Below are 16,278 nucleotides of genomic sequence, written 5' to 3'. Positions count from 1 at the left end.
GTATATTTGTATATTTCTGTTATTTTTATACACATGATGCATTCATTGTTAAGTACGCACTGTTCTTGTGGAATGTTTTGTGCTGGCAGGAGGTAAAGCATCAATGACTTGGTAAGGGATGTTGAGGTATGATGGTTGTGTCGTATTGATATCTGATTCGTATGGTCTTTTAGGAACGGCATACATGCACCTGCATAGTTCATTTAGGTAGGGTTGCAGTCGTGATGGGAATTGTTAAATACCGTTAGGTAGACTGAGTTAGCAAACGAATATGGCACTGGTAAGGTTTCAAGCGCACTGGTGCCACCCGGTTATATTGCCACTTGTGCATGGACGGTACTTCCTACTCCATTAACACTGGGGTAAACCAGCATACTTCATTAATAACCTCAGTAATTTATACAATTGCTCAATCGTTTTAGGTGATAAAGAAAGTACTAACACGGTACATCCTGATTCGTAATTGTCAATAAATTGAAAGATGCATACCACTGCCTCACTTCAGTGGCTGAAGAGTCGCGTGAAAGGGTGATAACGATTGGTGGTGGATGCGCACTGGCAAAGTGAAATGAACCCTACCAAAAAAAGGACATTGAATTCACCGCAAACAGAACTGGCTCGCCTCTCGGAATAACAAATTTGTATCAAAACCTAACATGACTGAAAACACCACGGCAGGATTCGATTTGAAATCGCTGCCCAACATCAGGACACATTTGACTTTATAGTATACCACTGTTTATTGCACGGACATTCCCGATTAAAACACAAATTGAAGTAATTATTTCGTACATACAGTATACATAATTCTGCCATACGGCATCAAATTCCAATATGATCATGCGGCAGTGGAAGTGCGTAATAAATATATGTATGATAACAACGGCGTAATATGGGCGCAGGCGACAAATCAAGCTCATGGTTCCGAAGCGGCATTTTGCTGCTGTATTCCCAACATTCTTCCAGGTAAGACAGGCTGAAAAGGTAACAAATAGATGAGATATCAGCTATTTTGATAATACGAACCCATAACAGTTTAACAGGTAAGTATCAAACAACCTTGACCTAATGTTACATTGCTGACAATTATAGCAGCTCTTGTTCTGTTGAAAAGCTGAGCAATAGGAAGAATAGAATAGCAAATTTTACACGTTTCACTGTTTTGAACGCGTAGATGATGAGATTAGAGATGAAATGACAAGAGGAACTAGTTGACCTTACAAACGAATCATTCTGTCGTGACATATTACAAGATGAGTCTGTTCCGCTCATACCTTGGTGACGTGCTGCTCCGAGAAGACAGCCGTGTAGAAATCCGGCTCGGTGCACCGTTTCTGATACCTCGCCAGCAGTTCGTTGATCCTGTACTTCCTTTTCACGTGCGGAGGAACATACGAGTCGCTGTCCAGGCGCCGTCTGTGGCACATGTTGGACGCCGTCATGCGCACGGCTTGTCCTAAAAAGCAGAGGCGGTCAGTAACGTCTGATTTTTTCCGAGTACTCAAGTAAGTTTGCCGAATCGAACTCTGTAGTCGAGTGGCTGTGATTTTACACTTCGTTTTTACAGTTTTTAGGAGAAAAATAGGATTTTCAAAATCGCAAAGTAGTTGTGGGATAACTTTGCATTGCTTTTAAAAGTGAAATTGTCATTTAGAACCGCGCAAAATAGCCCCCGTATCGCAGTAACTGAATATATTTTCAAAGATACCATCTGTTTGTAGGGTCGTCAAACTAGTTTTCATACCCTTAATTTTCATCACTAGTTTTACATACCTCGGAAGTTGCAATCGCTACTACTAATCGAGTGGAACTTTCTGGAGTTTCTCTTGCTTGTACTCGAGCAACCACGTTGACTACATTGAACGCATCTGCTAAACAGTCGGCCCACTCACCCAGCGCTCTCCTGCTGACCACAGATCCTGACACCAACGGCACAGCCATGCCAGACTTGGCGTTTGCTTGACCGTTCGCCGTTATGCTGAACAATCCGTTCTCCAGCGGATGGATGAAGATCGCCAGCATGTCCTTTCGGCTGAAAATATAACTAAAATGTAAAAGTACAAATCGTTCTGTGACGCAAAAAGAGGGCTCGAGCACCCATAAGCTTTTTTAGGAAAAACTAGGCCCTTTCTTTCTTACTTGGAAAACGCTACTTCTATCATAATAAATTGCTACTCGAGCACAATTAGAAGTAACGATTACCAAGTCAGTGAAAAAGTAAGCATTCTAGGCATAGTTTTGCGTAAAAACTACATACTGAGAGTTAGAAGTAGTAGTCCAAAATCATAACTTGATAGACGAAATTTACTATGTTAATTTACTTCAACTCGAGCACCGTACCCCCAATTAAAGTCGAAACTCATTGTTTACACGGTTTTGATAATAGCATCATTGAATGATATCGCCGCTGACACAATATTTTTAGCAATAGACACTGTGATCAAAACAATATCGCATCATGCAATGAATCATTCAAGAAATACAATACATCAAATTATTTATCAGTAATACCTCGGAGCGGTGAGGAAGGACTCTTGCCCGGTGTGCATCTCCGATAACAAATCCTCCAAAGGAAAGGAATCTGTAACAAAAATACATAAATGAGTGGGAGCAAGACGTAACAACTGGAGCTGGGGACAGCAATTTAAGATGTGTATGTAATTTCCTGTCTATTTCCTAATGTGCAATTCAAGTGTTATCAATTCGGTGTATATCTCGTCAAAATCGGGCATGTGCTATTCGAGTTATGTAATTTGAAAGCAAGCATATTCTGCGACCAGCCAAACGTGAGATGCAAGGCAAATTCGCCCCATCGATACAATACTTCTCTTTCCTAGCCATGTCTACCGCAACACATCAAAACATCTCACCGATTTCGTCGTAACTTTCCGTCCATATCACGGCAACGCGGCAATCCGGCATTTGCTGCAGGTTGCTTCTGGACGCGGAGGACATTTTTTTGACCTTCGAACCTGGAAGCGGACCCACCGATCCTGTCGGGCTGTTGGGGCTTTCCTAAAATGGAAGTAATCAATGATAATATGATATGGAGGTGATAATTACAAAACACGGTGTTGTATATCAACTTTGAAACAGCACAATCACACATGTCCATTGTCCATTGTCTAGCCATCTAGTGATTTAGTAACTTCAGATTCGGCAAAATGAGTACGTACATTGCTGTTCAAACTTCCGGAACTGTGCACCGACGACAAGTCAAGTTGCAATTTCTCTCTCGCGCCCGCCTCCATGTTATGACAGTCCGTTTCTGTGATCCCGTCGTCAGTGAGATTCGGGTGGCGCACCGGTACAATGAACGCAACCTCCGTCAGTACATCGGCGTGGTACAGGATGTACTTGTCCCCGTTGAAAACGCCGGGGCTCTCGACGTTCAAGTCGATAACTGACGAAACACGAAGCCAGATGACGTGGCGGCAGTAAAATTTACGCGATAAACTACCAGGGCAAAAACTTGTAGCGTTCAATTCTTTTTCATGAGGCAACACAATTGAGTAGTCTCAATAAAAGGTGGATTCATATCGCTACCCCGTACACTTGATCCATCATTGACAAATGAATGGTTATTGAGCTTTTTACAACCAAACATTAATAGCATGTGAGCCATGATTGAAAAGTTGGCAGCAGAGACCTCTAAGTAGCCTTAATCCATGGCAGAAACCTCAGCAGGCTCCCTCTCAGATCAATACGAGAAAATGTCATGTCCAATGGGATTTTAGAACTCTGGAAAGTGGCTGCTTCCTCTGTGTCCAAATTACAGGCAGAATTGTCGGAATTAACCGCAAATTTTACTTTTGTTCTGTTCCTGAGCGTTTTGGCCGAAAAAAGCGGTTATCATATTGAAATATAGTTTGCCATTTTTTCTAACGCACCTATTTCATTGTATTTTGTGACAATGCGGCGCGTTGATCACGACGATTATGAATTTTGACTTTGAAATTGTGCCCCAAAACAGGGTTTGGATATCTCTATATTAAATCTGCAGGGTGGTATACGTATAACTTTTCAGAATCACCTTTGCAAGACGACGACGCGTTGCTCAGTTTCCATGACGTGGTCGTGTGCCCGGTCCACCCCGGGTGCGATTTTAAGTCCACCGGCCAGCCCAAGGACACCAGAAACTCTGCGAATTCCGGCCTCAGCTGCGAGCACTTGGCGCTCGCGTTCTGCAAGATCTGTGAGATAGAGGTGGTCACAGTAGTCAGATTCGGTACTTGAGTAAAAGTAACGTCATTATTTTTTACTCAAGTACATGATGTAATTTCCAAGAGTCGAAGTGAAAATAGTCAAAACCTATATTAGTATTTCAAAAATTTGGAAGTATTTTGTTACTGGTCACCTCTGGATGAGATCGGGCGGCAAATAGACGTGAATATCTTGAAAATCTAACCTCCTCTTTCGTAGTCTGGCCGGCCTTGTGATAAAATACAAACACGGTGTCGTTGTTGCGTACCGGAATCGAGTCCAGGTCTTCCAAATCAGCCGGAAAATCTGGGTCCAGTCTGTTCAGCATGACGAGCTGAAATCGCGGATACCATAAGACATTAATTGCAATCGATATCGGACATTGAATATCAAAACACGCGCCGATCATACAAAAGTCACATTTATTCTAATATCTGATTAAGGAGTGGCGCTCCGAAAGCTCGGAATCTGCAGTTTTATTCATTTGTCAGTGAATAGCTTCTTGGAAGAACAGAATTTCAATATAAAATTGACTAGTATATTCAATCATTTGTAAGCGGGCGTAATAAGGTATAAAAGCAACCAAGACCATACAAATTCAAGCAATGCCAGGATACAAAAGATATTCTGGATGCTGGACAATTTCAATTTTCTTGAAACTTTCAAGCAAGTGAAATTCTGAAGAAGAAATTCTGAACTTACATTTGAATTCAAATACAGAAGAGGACTCGGAAATACTACATCCGCAACTGGTGACCTTACTTCAGCTCGTGTGAACAACTCATAGTTCGATTCACAATTAAATAACACTTAGCTAGACAAAGAGCGGAATCTTTTTTTTGTATTACAACACCACTCTTCAAAACCTTGCATTCAAAAAAACCCAAACACGTACGTCGGGCCCGAGCCTCTGTCGGGGGCTTTGCTTCACCGAGTCCAGCGTGAGCAGATTCAGATGCGACAGCAGGAGCCTGGCTGTTTGGAAGTCCTGGGCCGGGTCTGGCGGAACGGCTTCGGTCATTCTCAGGGACAGCGGGTCGTCTTCGTCGGCCAGCGCCGATTGTAACCGACTGAAAAATTGATGAGGTTTACAATTTTATTTGCATAAAGACAACATACCGTCTTTCACGAAATAAATATTTCTTCCATGCCACGCGCCGATGAAGAGCGGAAATGTGGATATGTGCTTCAATTAAAATCTAGAGTTTGAGATTTTGACTGCTGTATTTGAGTGGAATTTTGATTCGAAAAACTCCAAATGGGATTTTGATATGAGTCAAAATACCCCTGCCATGATTAATCAGACACAATTTAGGACAATATTGGATGATCCATCATACCCAGAAAATACTTAATCTACTCATAACCACTTGATACCTAATACAAAGAGAAGTTTTCAAAAGACAATCAATGGCTGGAAAGATTTGTAATTCACGCTACCTTTCGACTTTCTGATCGTACTGCTTCTGACGGTCAATGAGGGCTTGAATTTTTTTCAGTTTCTCCGTTTGCTAAACAGAAACAGTTTTACCATACGTATAAAAACGGAGTAGCAGGAAAGAATAAATCCACACTGGTTCATCATAACATTAATATTAAGGATTTGGTGCATAGTAAGCCAATAGAGATAAACTTAATCCGCCTCGTTCGTGAATAGCATTGCACCTTAGGAAAACTTAGTTTTCTACGTGTCCGTGAAGTATATATAATAATGAATTGTAATGGTCTCGATGAAATTGTTCAAAGAAGAATGGGGTGTCTGGAAGTTGTGTGGATAACCCAATGACGGCTAAAGACCATTGTTTATATTTTATTAAGGACTTTTGAGTTGTTCTTTGCCCAAAAATATTTTTTCTGGCTACCCTCTGGCACTACCGACATCAGTTACCTAAAACACGCAAAATTGATACTAGATTTGGATTCGAGTAGTCAGATATGCCCAGATGGCCAGATCTAAAGACCGTAGCGTCAAAAGCAAGCATCTACTGTAAAATCTTGTAAGCTACAGTTGTAACCTTTTCATCTGGCACTTCCGATAACAGCGGAATGCTGCAGTCTGCCTTGACGAGAGGAATTCGGTCGACTTCGGGTGGAAAGGTCCGGTGGCGGACGTTGTGACGCACACCTGGGTCGGGATCCGGCACGGGACGGGCTGGACGGGTCAAATACGAACTTGACGACTGCCGATCGCTCCTGGGCAGAGATGGTCAAGGAGTCAGTGTTGCTACTCAAGCAGAAATGAAAATAGCGCTATAAATCTTGATTCGATTATAAGTAGGCTACAATTTCACGTCAAAATCAAAAATGAACGTCTGATGAGTACTTGAATAAGCAATCTCGGAAAGCAGATTTTTTCGAGGGGTCTCAAGCATGGTTGTAACCGAGTCATAAGGTTCCGAGTCACAAGTCAATCTCTCTTTTATAGTTTCGTCTCGAGTCAAGTCGAGTCATTTTCAATTCACCGCGGAGTCAAGTCCAAGTCCAAGTCAGTGAGTAGAGGGTCGAGTCCGAGTGATTATATTGTGACTCAAGCAAGAGTCCAAGTCATTATGTTCACTGTTCAGTTTTGAGTTCAATCCCGTTCTACCCAATTTTTTTTTAACTTTGATCGAGTGATATAGAATGTTTCGCATAATATTGTAATTTCACTCAGTCCAAGAAGCTTCTGGCCCTAATTTCCAAGTATCAGTACTGATACACGAAATACCAAAATGTGATGACTTTACTATTCTTCGAAGTTACAATGAAATGGCTCTCTTGGCCGTCCTAGTCTCGAGTCATATGATTTGGTTTGAATCATGCACAATGACTCGCGTACAAGTCGAGTCAATACGCATATTGACTCGAGTCGAGTCATTTTACGCATTTGAAAAAATGACTCAAGTCACGCGAGTCACCTAAAATAGTGACGCGAGTCGTTACAACCCTGGTCCCAATTAGAAATACTCGAGTAGAAGTTACGCGAAAAATTTCTACTTTATGAGACATTACAAAACTACTTTGAGTGGAGGTAGAAAGTCAAAGTTCTGAATCGTATTCGAGTAGGCCGTACCAGAAGTAGTTTCAGTGGAGGGTCACATATTTCTACCTTGGAAATTACGCGGTGTATGCCCGTGACAACGCAACATGACTAACGACACTACAAATTGATGCCATTTCCAAAAAATATACCGACCAAATGTATCTGAAGAGGCTCATTTGTCCTGTTTTCATGATAATTTCACTCGAAAATGATGCAAAACATGCGATCACACAATACTGTATCACGGTCGCGTACCTGGCACTCTGTCGGAACTGCATCACGTGGGCCTTCCGTCCGCCTGCGCTTCTGATAAGTAGAGTAACGGTAGGCGTCGGTTCTGAACACGGAAAACAATGAGGTACTACTAAACTAACCGGAACATCTTGAAACAGCACGCTTTTGCAGTATAAAATGACCGCGGCTGATTAATCTGCGTCATTTGAACGAGGAAAACCATGACAACCACCAGCAACAGTTTTGCCTTCATATTCAAGTGTTACAATACCGCTATAAACTAAAATAGTCGCGATGTGCCAAATTTTTAGAATTCTATCAATTTTATAATTTTGTCTAGTGAAAAGTAGTTTAGGGATGCAATTTTAGCCCAGTCGAGCTATAGCCTATAGTTCAAATTACTCGTTACAAAGATAAAATTTGGTGACATAAGAATACATTGCAGCCTGTCGCTTTACCATCAATAGCCTACTGTCCATGGATAGCGTGTTCAAAAATGAGTTAGGTTACGAAATTCAAGCCTGCACACCAAATTTGGTTCAATTACAGCGAGCAGCCACATTGCTACAGGATAAAAAAAATTTCTATTTATTATTTAAAAGAATTTTTAAAAATTCCAAAATTTTCTGTTCGCCCCATGAAAGTGTTAGGTTGTCTACAGAAACGATGTACACCAAATTTGGTTCTATTCTGCCCAGTGAAAGCAGAGTTATTGCCGTCTAAAAATTTGGATTATCAACAGGCGCGTAGCCAGGGGGGGGTTTCGGGGGTCGGAACCCCCTCCTTTAGAAACGCGAAACCCCCTCCTTTAACGCGAAACCTTGCTCTTTTTAAATGACCGCTCTGACGCTAATACTCGGTTGCAATTCAATAAGTCGTATTATCAGTATTGCGCGCGGCGAATTAACGAAAGGCGCGGCCAATTAACGAAAGGCGTGGCGGCTGATTAGCGAGATTCATCTGTGCGCATTGCACTGCACAATGTAACGCGACACGATCTCCCGCTGAGATGATTGCGAAATCAGGTCATTCATTGTCGCGCGTTCGGCAATCATTACTAGCCTGATTTACCGCGTCTCAACAAGCCTAATTCCGCTGGCTTGAATAATCACATCTGCAATAGGCCCTGTGCGCACGATATCGTCACTGGCCTTCACAATCACATCTGCATTGGCTTGGTGTGCACGATATCTTCGCTGGCCTACACAATCGCATCTGCAATAGGCCTAGTACTAAAGATATCGCAAGCCTAACTTCCGCGTCTTGGGCCTACCATGCTTTGGCTCCTATTTCTCGATGGCTTAGATAAAATGCTATTAAGTATATGCTGATTAGCGATTGTGATTAAAGAATGACATCTCGTAACTGAATGACATCGAATGTCCGCAATCATGTTCGACGCGTGCGTACATGCTTAATTGATTTCCACTAGTCTTCAGTTATAGTCCAGTAGGCTTGAGTTATAAGAGCTAAAGGGTTACCACCTGAAATCGGCGTCATTATAGCACATATTCCATAAAACCTCGTACATTTTTACTTGCGCAAATCGTCGCTGAGGCTACGTAAGACGCAAGACGCCTTGATGAGCGAGCGTATTTAATTGTTGGACGCTTTGATAAGCGCGCGAATTTAATTGTTCAGCGCGTTGATAAGCGCGCATATTCAAATGTTCGACGCATGCGTATTTCATTGTTCACGACAGATCAGGGAGTCGCTAATTAACAGCACTTCCGGACTCGTCGACAAGCTTATAATACGCCTATAATCGCCAACACGGGGATGTTGTATAATCGTTATTTACGCATCGCATGTACTAAACCCTAATGAATCAATGCTACGTTACTAAATTCGGAAAATATCGAACCCCCCCCCTTTTATTTCAAACCCCCCCCTTATTTTTCGGCTGGCTACGCGCCTGATTATCAATAAAATAGTATTTATGGTGGCCAACTCTATAATTATTTATTATAGATGTGCCCACCGTAAATACTATTTTATTCAAATCCAAATTTTTCGACGGCAATAACTCCGCTTCCACTGGTTGGAATTGGGCCCAATTTGGTGAACATCGTTTCTGTAGACAACCTAACACTTTCATGGGGTGAACAGAAAATTTTGAAATTTTTGTTTATATCCTTTTATATAATATATAGACTTTCTTCTCCTGTAGCAATGCGGCTGCTGGCTGGAATTGAACCAAATTTGGTGTGTATGTTTAAATTAGGTAACCTAACAATTTTATCAAGTAGCCAGTACAATTGGAGAAAAAAAAGTCATTTTTGAATACCCCTACTGCACAAATTCGAGCCTGAAGACTTGGCGTTTATGCTCACACATAGGCCATTAGCCTTTTTTTGCAACCTTGGGTTGAATTTGATTTTTTCGAGTACCGACGCCCTACACTTAAGCAGTATCAACAACAACTTCTAACACTTCCGTATGAGAAAATCCTCACAACATCCGCATACCTTGCTCCGCACCCAATTTCTCTTCCAAAACACCGAGCAAGACGGTGCTTCTAACGACAAAATACTTGAAGCGCTTCACCGCGTCCACAAAATTTATCGTCTTCGGGTCTGCAGGCAAAAAACGGTCGGTTCGGCCCGCTTCAGGTTTGTTATCGACGTCGACGGGAGTTGAACCGGACGCTTGCATCGCGAGGCTGACCTCGTTGAGCAGGCTACAGGTCGAGCTTGGTGAGCACGGACTCGGAAAGGCGCCGAGATGCTCGAAGACGCTGAAAGAGCAGTCAAATTATTGCGGAAAAGCTCCGTAAATTCCATACCGAGAGCGGGTTAACTTGTTCTATTTTAGAGCGGCTTAGAGCAAAGTACTGGACCCTGGACATAGCAATCAGCGTTGGTACTGAAATCAAGTAGAGAGTAGCGATTTACAAGACATCTCCAGGGACCAGTGTTGTAAAACTTGTAATGACACAAGTCTCGATTTTTTGTGACTCCACTTGACTTGAGTCGTCTTTTCAAATGCGTAGAATGACTCGACTCGAGTCAATTTCCGTATTGACTCGGCTTGTTCTCGAGTCATTGCGCATGACTCGAGACTAGGACGGCCAAGACAGACATTTCATTGCGACTTCGAACAATGGTAAAGCCGCCACATTGTTGGTATTTCGTCTATCACTCCTGATGCCTGGAAAATAGGCCCAGAAACTGAAAAATTTGGATTATGAATAAAATAGCATTCACGGTGACCCATTCTTTAATTATTTATTATAGTGATGCCCACCGTAAATACTATTTTATTCAAATCCAAATTTTTCGACGGCAATAACTCCGCTTCTGATGGTGGTTGGAATTGAACCAAATTTGGTGAACATCATTTCTACAGACAATCTAACACTTCTATAGGGTGAACAGAAAACTTTCAAATTTTATGCTATTTATTTTTACATATTAAATAGAAACTTTCTTCTCCTGTAGCAATGCGGCTACAGGTTGGAATTGAACCAAATTTGGTGTGCAAAATAACTAATGAATGAAAATGGCACTACAAGTAAGTGGATGCAAACTTACCCCAAAACTACTGTCCTCTTTATAAAATCCAATGTAAGTTAGTATTTTTGGGGGAAAATTGTTCAAGAGGAAGTGTAGGGGACAAAAATCTTAGCTACTTGCGTACATAGTACATATGAACAAAAAGCTATCGAGTACTTCATTACTGACCACGTCGTCATCAACAAAGCGACCAAACCCACCACAACAAAGCGCCTTCCGCGGCCTCCAGCACTCTCTTGGACGCCGGGTTCATTTCCTTCTCTCCTTTCAACACGCCCCGATTTACGGTCGACGCCCCGCTCCCTTTTCGGCCCGGCGACGATTTGCTCCCGGAAATGCCCAGTTCGATAATCTCCAGCACGACACGCAGGCAGTTCTGGAAGGGTGAGCTCAGATTAGCTTACGTTTGGTCTAGGGTTAGCACGTGTTACGGTCAGAGATGGTCAAAATAGTCGGCGTTGCCACCAAGTAGAAGAACAAGACGTAAATTTCTACAATTGAAAGGTCTTACAAGTACTTGAATAATTAGTTTCCTCAAGTAGTTTTGGTTGAGATGTTGCATACTCATAGCAGTTTAATGGCAGGTGGCTGCATTCAAAATTGAAAGATTTATTTTTGTGTGAATTCAAAATTACTGACGATGCTACATATAGGAGTAACCTTTGAACATATGTACAGTAGGGTTGTTCAAAAATAGCTTTTTATTCGGATTCCAGGGGATTTACTGATTAAATTGTTAGGTTGCTCAAAAAAAACTCTACACGCCAAATTTGGCTCGATTCCAATTGGTAGATGTGAATACACAGCAGTTTGAAAATCTTTAATTTATTATGAAAATAATTTTTCGAAAAAATTTCAAATTTTTTGATATCACATCGGAATTGTAAAAAAGTTACAACACTTGTACGCAAAACGGAACACAATGACTTGGACTCAGACTCGGGTCTGAACACTCGGACTCGACCCTTTGCACGCTGACTTAGACTCAAACTTGACTTGGTGGCGAATTGAAAATGACTCGACTTGACTCGAGTCAAAAGTAGAAAAGTAAGATTGACTTTTGACTCGGGATCTTGCGACTTGGTCAAAACCCTAGAAAGAACGCTCGGAAATCGGTCGTGTCTTACAATAATAAATACATCAAATGCGGTCCAATTACCTTATCGTCGAGTAGATAGGGGTGCTCCAAAAGCCAAGTGGTCAACGTGTGAAACGCGGCGACGATCATGGAATGTAATTCTCTCTTGTGATGCGGTGGGGGACGCTCGCACTGGCTCACAATGTAACGGCACAGTTCGTACACGGCCCGCCGACATTCCCCGCTATCTGCTATATCCACTTTCGCCTGAATGTAAAACGTGTGATGTCACCTCAGTTCTAGTGTGACATGCATGTATTTGATTGCCTACCATTTAAGCATAGGACACAATGAAGAACGCGATTCGAGAATGTTATATTTGAGCGTATGACTTAACAACCGCAAAACTTGTCCAACCCAGTGGCTCGTAAGCTATTTTGACTCATCACCCCATCATCAAGCTTGACATGTTTTCACCCCATCCCTTGAAGGCCAGAGGTGATTAGTAGCGAAGTATATATCATATACTTTTCCTAAGTATTCAATCAGTTATTATCTACTTGTAATACTCGGGCAGTTTTGTCTCTGTATTACATTCACTGTGATAGTTTTGATGCGAAGCTACAAACTTTTTGAGGTAGTTGCACCTACTTTTGCGGTTGTTAATATCTGCTTGCAATACTTACCTTTTTGCTTGTATGCTACCACAGCTTTTGCGTGGTCAGTTTTGTGAAGTGAAACGTACTTTTTGGATGCACTTCAATTACTTTTATGAGATGATAAATCAGCAGATGGGCCTAGGCCCAGATAGGCTTTTTTATTTGGAATTGTTGCACCAAATGTAGGGAGATGAAAATGCATTTGAGATTATCTCTTTAGCATCAGTGTCTATCGATTGAATATTCAACTACAAAAGAGTTTGATGCAAATTTTTCCGCCCCTGGGGTCGTGAAAGAAGGGAAATAACCCACTTTGATAGTCACTGCTATAACCTAACCCTAAGTTTAACCCACAAGCTCAAAAATTGCATGGAATCATCTATCATGTGTCCGATCAATGTCCAAAGATCTTATATTCAGGTTACCTTCGCTAGACCGGCTAGTAGCTCTAACGCAGCCAGGGACACTGTGAGCTCCGATTTTGAAGTTTCGAGTTTTTGAGACACCAGGTGCACGCAGCTCACGAAAAATCCATAAGCGGTGTCTGAAAACGAAAAATAGTTGTAAATGACACCGGTTTTCGATGCTTTTCGATTTGTTTTGAATCGGACCGCTCCCGAGGATGTCCCGGTTTATTTTCCTTTCGGAAGATCAGAACCAGGCAAGATATTTTCACAATTAATGAACTATCAATTACAAGCCTTGGACATGATATCGCCAGTTTTCCACAGGTCAGAGCCATAATAAAGATAGCATCTAAATTCCTCTCATATAAGACACACTATGTGTTTCGTCCTCATTAACATTTGGATTATGTTCTTGTGTCCTTAATACGGTTCGTCCATCGCAGATATTAGATAATGAAGCAGCTATTTTTCGTCCTTGCCGGTGGCTAGCTGGAGTCACTGACAGCCATACTTGATATTAAAATTGTAACAGGTCAAACACTGATTCTTCACACAGAGCGTCGCCAGGAATTCGATGCTTTTTCCCCGATACAAAATCAGATAAAAAGAACAAATGCAGAAAATGTAAAACAAAGTAAATTGACCAAAAATAAATTATACTCAGTCGGACACACATTCGGCAATGGATGACAACATGCTCGTCACAGCACATGTAAAATTTCCACAGGCTTCATTGTAAAATCAAAATCTGAACAACTACAGGTTCCCAGCCCAAGGAGAATTTCCCAAAGGGAGTATTTTCGCGCTATTAGGGGGACTCCACGATTTGGAGCACGATATCCGTGTCCCAGAGCGTAGGTGCCCACAGCGTGGCATACAAGAGCCTCTCGACAACAAAAAACTATTCGTAGCCATTGCAGAATTATCGAAAACAGGCAGCAACCAAAAAATCACACACTGATACGACACGTCATTGTTAGGCTTGAGCAAAACGATTCCAGTACTCGAATCCGAATTGAGTATTAATTAGAGCACTTCTATAACTTCTACTCAATTTTCGGTTTTTTACTTAAAACTAGGCCAAGAATACATACTTTTCTATACACTTGGGGATAATCACTTGTACTTTTACGCAAGTACCAATGATGACTACTTTTCCCCACCTCTGAATGAGTGACGCTCGAATACTCAAAGGCTAACACTCGTTTCGGATTCGAATAACTCACAACCGTCAAAATTAAGTCGCATCATGCATCTACCTGAACAAACGCTACCGTTATCGCCTGATTTCCGAGAGGCCTTCGTCGTTTCGTCGTTCTCGGCAGACTCGAAAAGTGCAAAGTCCTGCAGAGCCAACAGCATGCCGCCTGAAATGTATTCGATATTTTGTCGCTTGAAACTTTGCGGTCACCGTTAGTGAGTGAGAGAGAATCATTATTACACTCAACACTTAAGATAAGCTAACAAAAATACAAATGTAGAGAGAAAAAACAGGAAGAAAAGATCATAGCGGCTTGCCTAAGATCATCTGAGTGTTGGTGGGGTCCGCCTCGCACTGGAGGGCGCCGATCAGCTGCTGGATTATACGCAATTTGAGAGAGCGGAACGTGTACTTGGCTCCCACGCTAGAATCTTCCGAATCTTCGCCTTGCGGATCGGTCCACAACGATTGGATGTCCTGCATAAAGCGAATTCAATATTGCCACCCATCCGCCGTTGTCTTCAGCGAGAAACAGTTGGGCACAGATTTGGATTTGAAGAATCAAGATTTTATTTGGATCTAAGACAGCCAACTTTCAAGCCAGTAGTTTCAACCTGAAGGCGGTTACCCTTTTTTCGAAGGTGCTGACATTCAATACCAAACATTTTCAAATCGGAAAAAGTTTGGGATCACTGTTTTTTAAAAATGTCAGCCATTACAAGATTCGGACATACAAAACAACCACAAGTAGAGAATTTGAAGTTTGATCTGGACTGGTTATAAATCTCATTAGACACATTAAATCCGCTTCTCTTTAGCGACTTTTTCGAAGCCCCCAATTGTATTTCTCCGGCTTTTAATACAAGTGAGCAATAACTAAACTTATTTCAATACCAAGGTCAGTCACAGACGACAAGCCCATATTTCTAATACCATCCTGTGTTACACAACTCAATAGTTTGATAAAATAATACAAACCTTGATGGCCAAATCATCGTAATGCAACGCCAGAGGTATCATGGACAGCAACAAATGAATAGCGGCGCGTCTCAACTCGACCACGTTCACGTAAGGTTTAAACTGCGCCAATTCCCTGAAACATTTTCGCTGTACCACCAAAAAAACATAATCCAAACCACGCAATTTCGGTTACTTGTCTGGCAAGATGGTTTCCAGGGCAGACAGCATGGATGGGAGTAAGCAAGTCACCCCGGGCAGGTCCGTCCGAAACAAATTGACCGAATTGACCAGGATGCTAGCGAGGACCTGAAAACTGTCGCCCAGAAGACCGTGGCTGACCGTGAGGTAGAATCTGGAATGGTTTTAATTCAATTTTCTCGGCGGACATTATTTTGAAGGAATTCAGGCACAAGTACACAAAAAAGCATGGCAGACGTAGAGCAGGGCTCTTCAAAAATGACTTTTTTCTCAATTCGCACTGGCTACATGATAAAATTGTTAGGTTACCTGATTTAGGCCTACACACCAAATTTGGTTCAATTCCAACCAGTAGCCGCATTGCTACAGAAGAAAGTTTCTATTTATTATATAAAAATAAATAACAAAAAATTTGAAAATTTTCTGTTCACCCCATGAAAGTATTAGGTTGTCTACAGAAACGATGTTCACCAAATTTGGTTCAATTCCAACCAGTAGAAGCGGAGTTAATGCCGTCGAAAAATTTGGATTTGAATAAAATAGTATTTACAGTGGCACAGCTATAATATATAATTAAAGAATTGGTCACCGTAAATACTATTTTATTCATCACACAAATTTTCCGACGGCAATAACTCCGCTTCTACTGGTTGGAATTGAACCAAATTTGGTGAACATCCTTTCGATAGACAACCTAACACTTTCATGGGGTGAACAGAAAATTTCCAAATTTTTTGTTATTTATTTTTATTTAATAAATAGAAACTTTCTTCTCCGGTGGCAACGCGGCTACTGGCTGGA

The 16,278-nt window shown here is 41.7% G+C and overlaps 1 protein-coding gene across 3 annotated transcripts in view; it reads right to left on the bottom strand.

Moving 5' to 3' along the window:
* Window positions 1–721: 721 nt before the first annotated feature.
* LOC145442529 (ral GTPase-activating protein subunit beta-like) overlaps window positions 722–16,278 on the bottom strand; it is a 26,590-nt gene continuing 11,033 nt past the window's right edge. For 2 of the 3 annotated variants that reach the window (XM_080320465.1, XM_080320466.1), the window contains exons 11-30: window positions 15,473–15,631; window positions 15,298–15,412; window positions 14,637–14,796; window positions 14,378–14,485; window positions 13,137–13,255; window positions 12,134–12,319; window positions 11,175–11,350; window positions 9,928–10,196; window positions 7,481–7,562; window positions 6,219–6,396; window positions 5,644–5,714; window positions 5,099–5,273; window positions 4,409–4,537; window positions 4,034–4,193; window positions 3,177–3,403; window positions 2,871–3,015; window positions 2,512–2,581; window positions 1,893–2,032; window positions 1,275–1,456; window positions 722–976 (exon numbers count right to left, since the gene is read on the bottom strand). In XM_080320465.1, the coding sequence (XP_080176591.1) occupies window positions 917–976; window positions 1,275–1,456; window positions 1,893–2,032; window positions 2,512–2,581; window positions 2,871–3,015; window positions 3,177–3,403; window positions 4,034–4,193; window positions 4,409–4,537; window positions 5,099–5,273; window positions 5,644–5,714; window positions 6,219–6,396; window positions 7,481–7,562; window positions 9,928–10,196; window positions 11,175–11,350; window positions 12,134–12,319; window positions 13,137–13,255; window positions 14,378–14,485; window positions 14,637–14,796; window positions 15,298–15,412; window positions 15,473–15,631 (2,911 nt within the window). In that variant the 3' untranslated portion in view covers window positions 722–916. The remainder of the gene's footprint in view (window positions 977–1,274; window positions 1,457–1,892; window positions 2,033–2,511; window positions 2,582–2,870; window positions 3,016–3,176; window positions 3,404–4,033; window positions 4,194–4,408; window positions 4,538–5,098; window positions 5,274–5,643; window positions 5,715–6,218; window positions 6,397–7,480; window positions 7,563–9,927; window positions 10,197–11,174; window positions 11,351–12,133; window positions 12,320–13,136; window positions 13,256–14,377; window positions 14,486–14,636; window positions 14,797–15,297; window positions 15,413–15,472; window positions 15,632–16,278) is intronic. The other variant, XM_080320468.1, reaches the window with a different exon arrangement.

Source organism: Botryllus schlosseri, chromosome 7, assembly GCF_051294905.1.
Source record: "Botryllus schlosseri isolate E-star chromosome 7, Bs_hap1, whole genome shotgun sequence".
Classification (NCBI taxonomy): domain Eukaryota; kingdom Metazoa; phylum Chordata; class Ascidiacea; order Stolidobranchia; family Styelidae; genus Botryllus; species Botryllus schlosseri.
The sequence above is the reverse complement of the archived record's forward strand: the minus strand, read 5'-3'. Positions and strand labels throughout refer to the sequence as shown.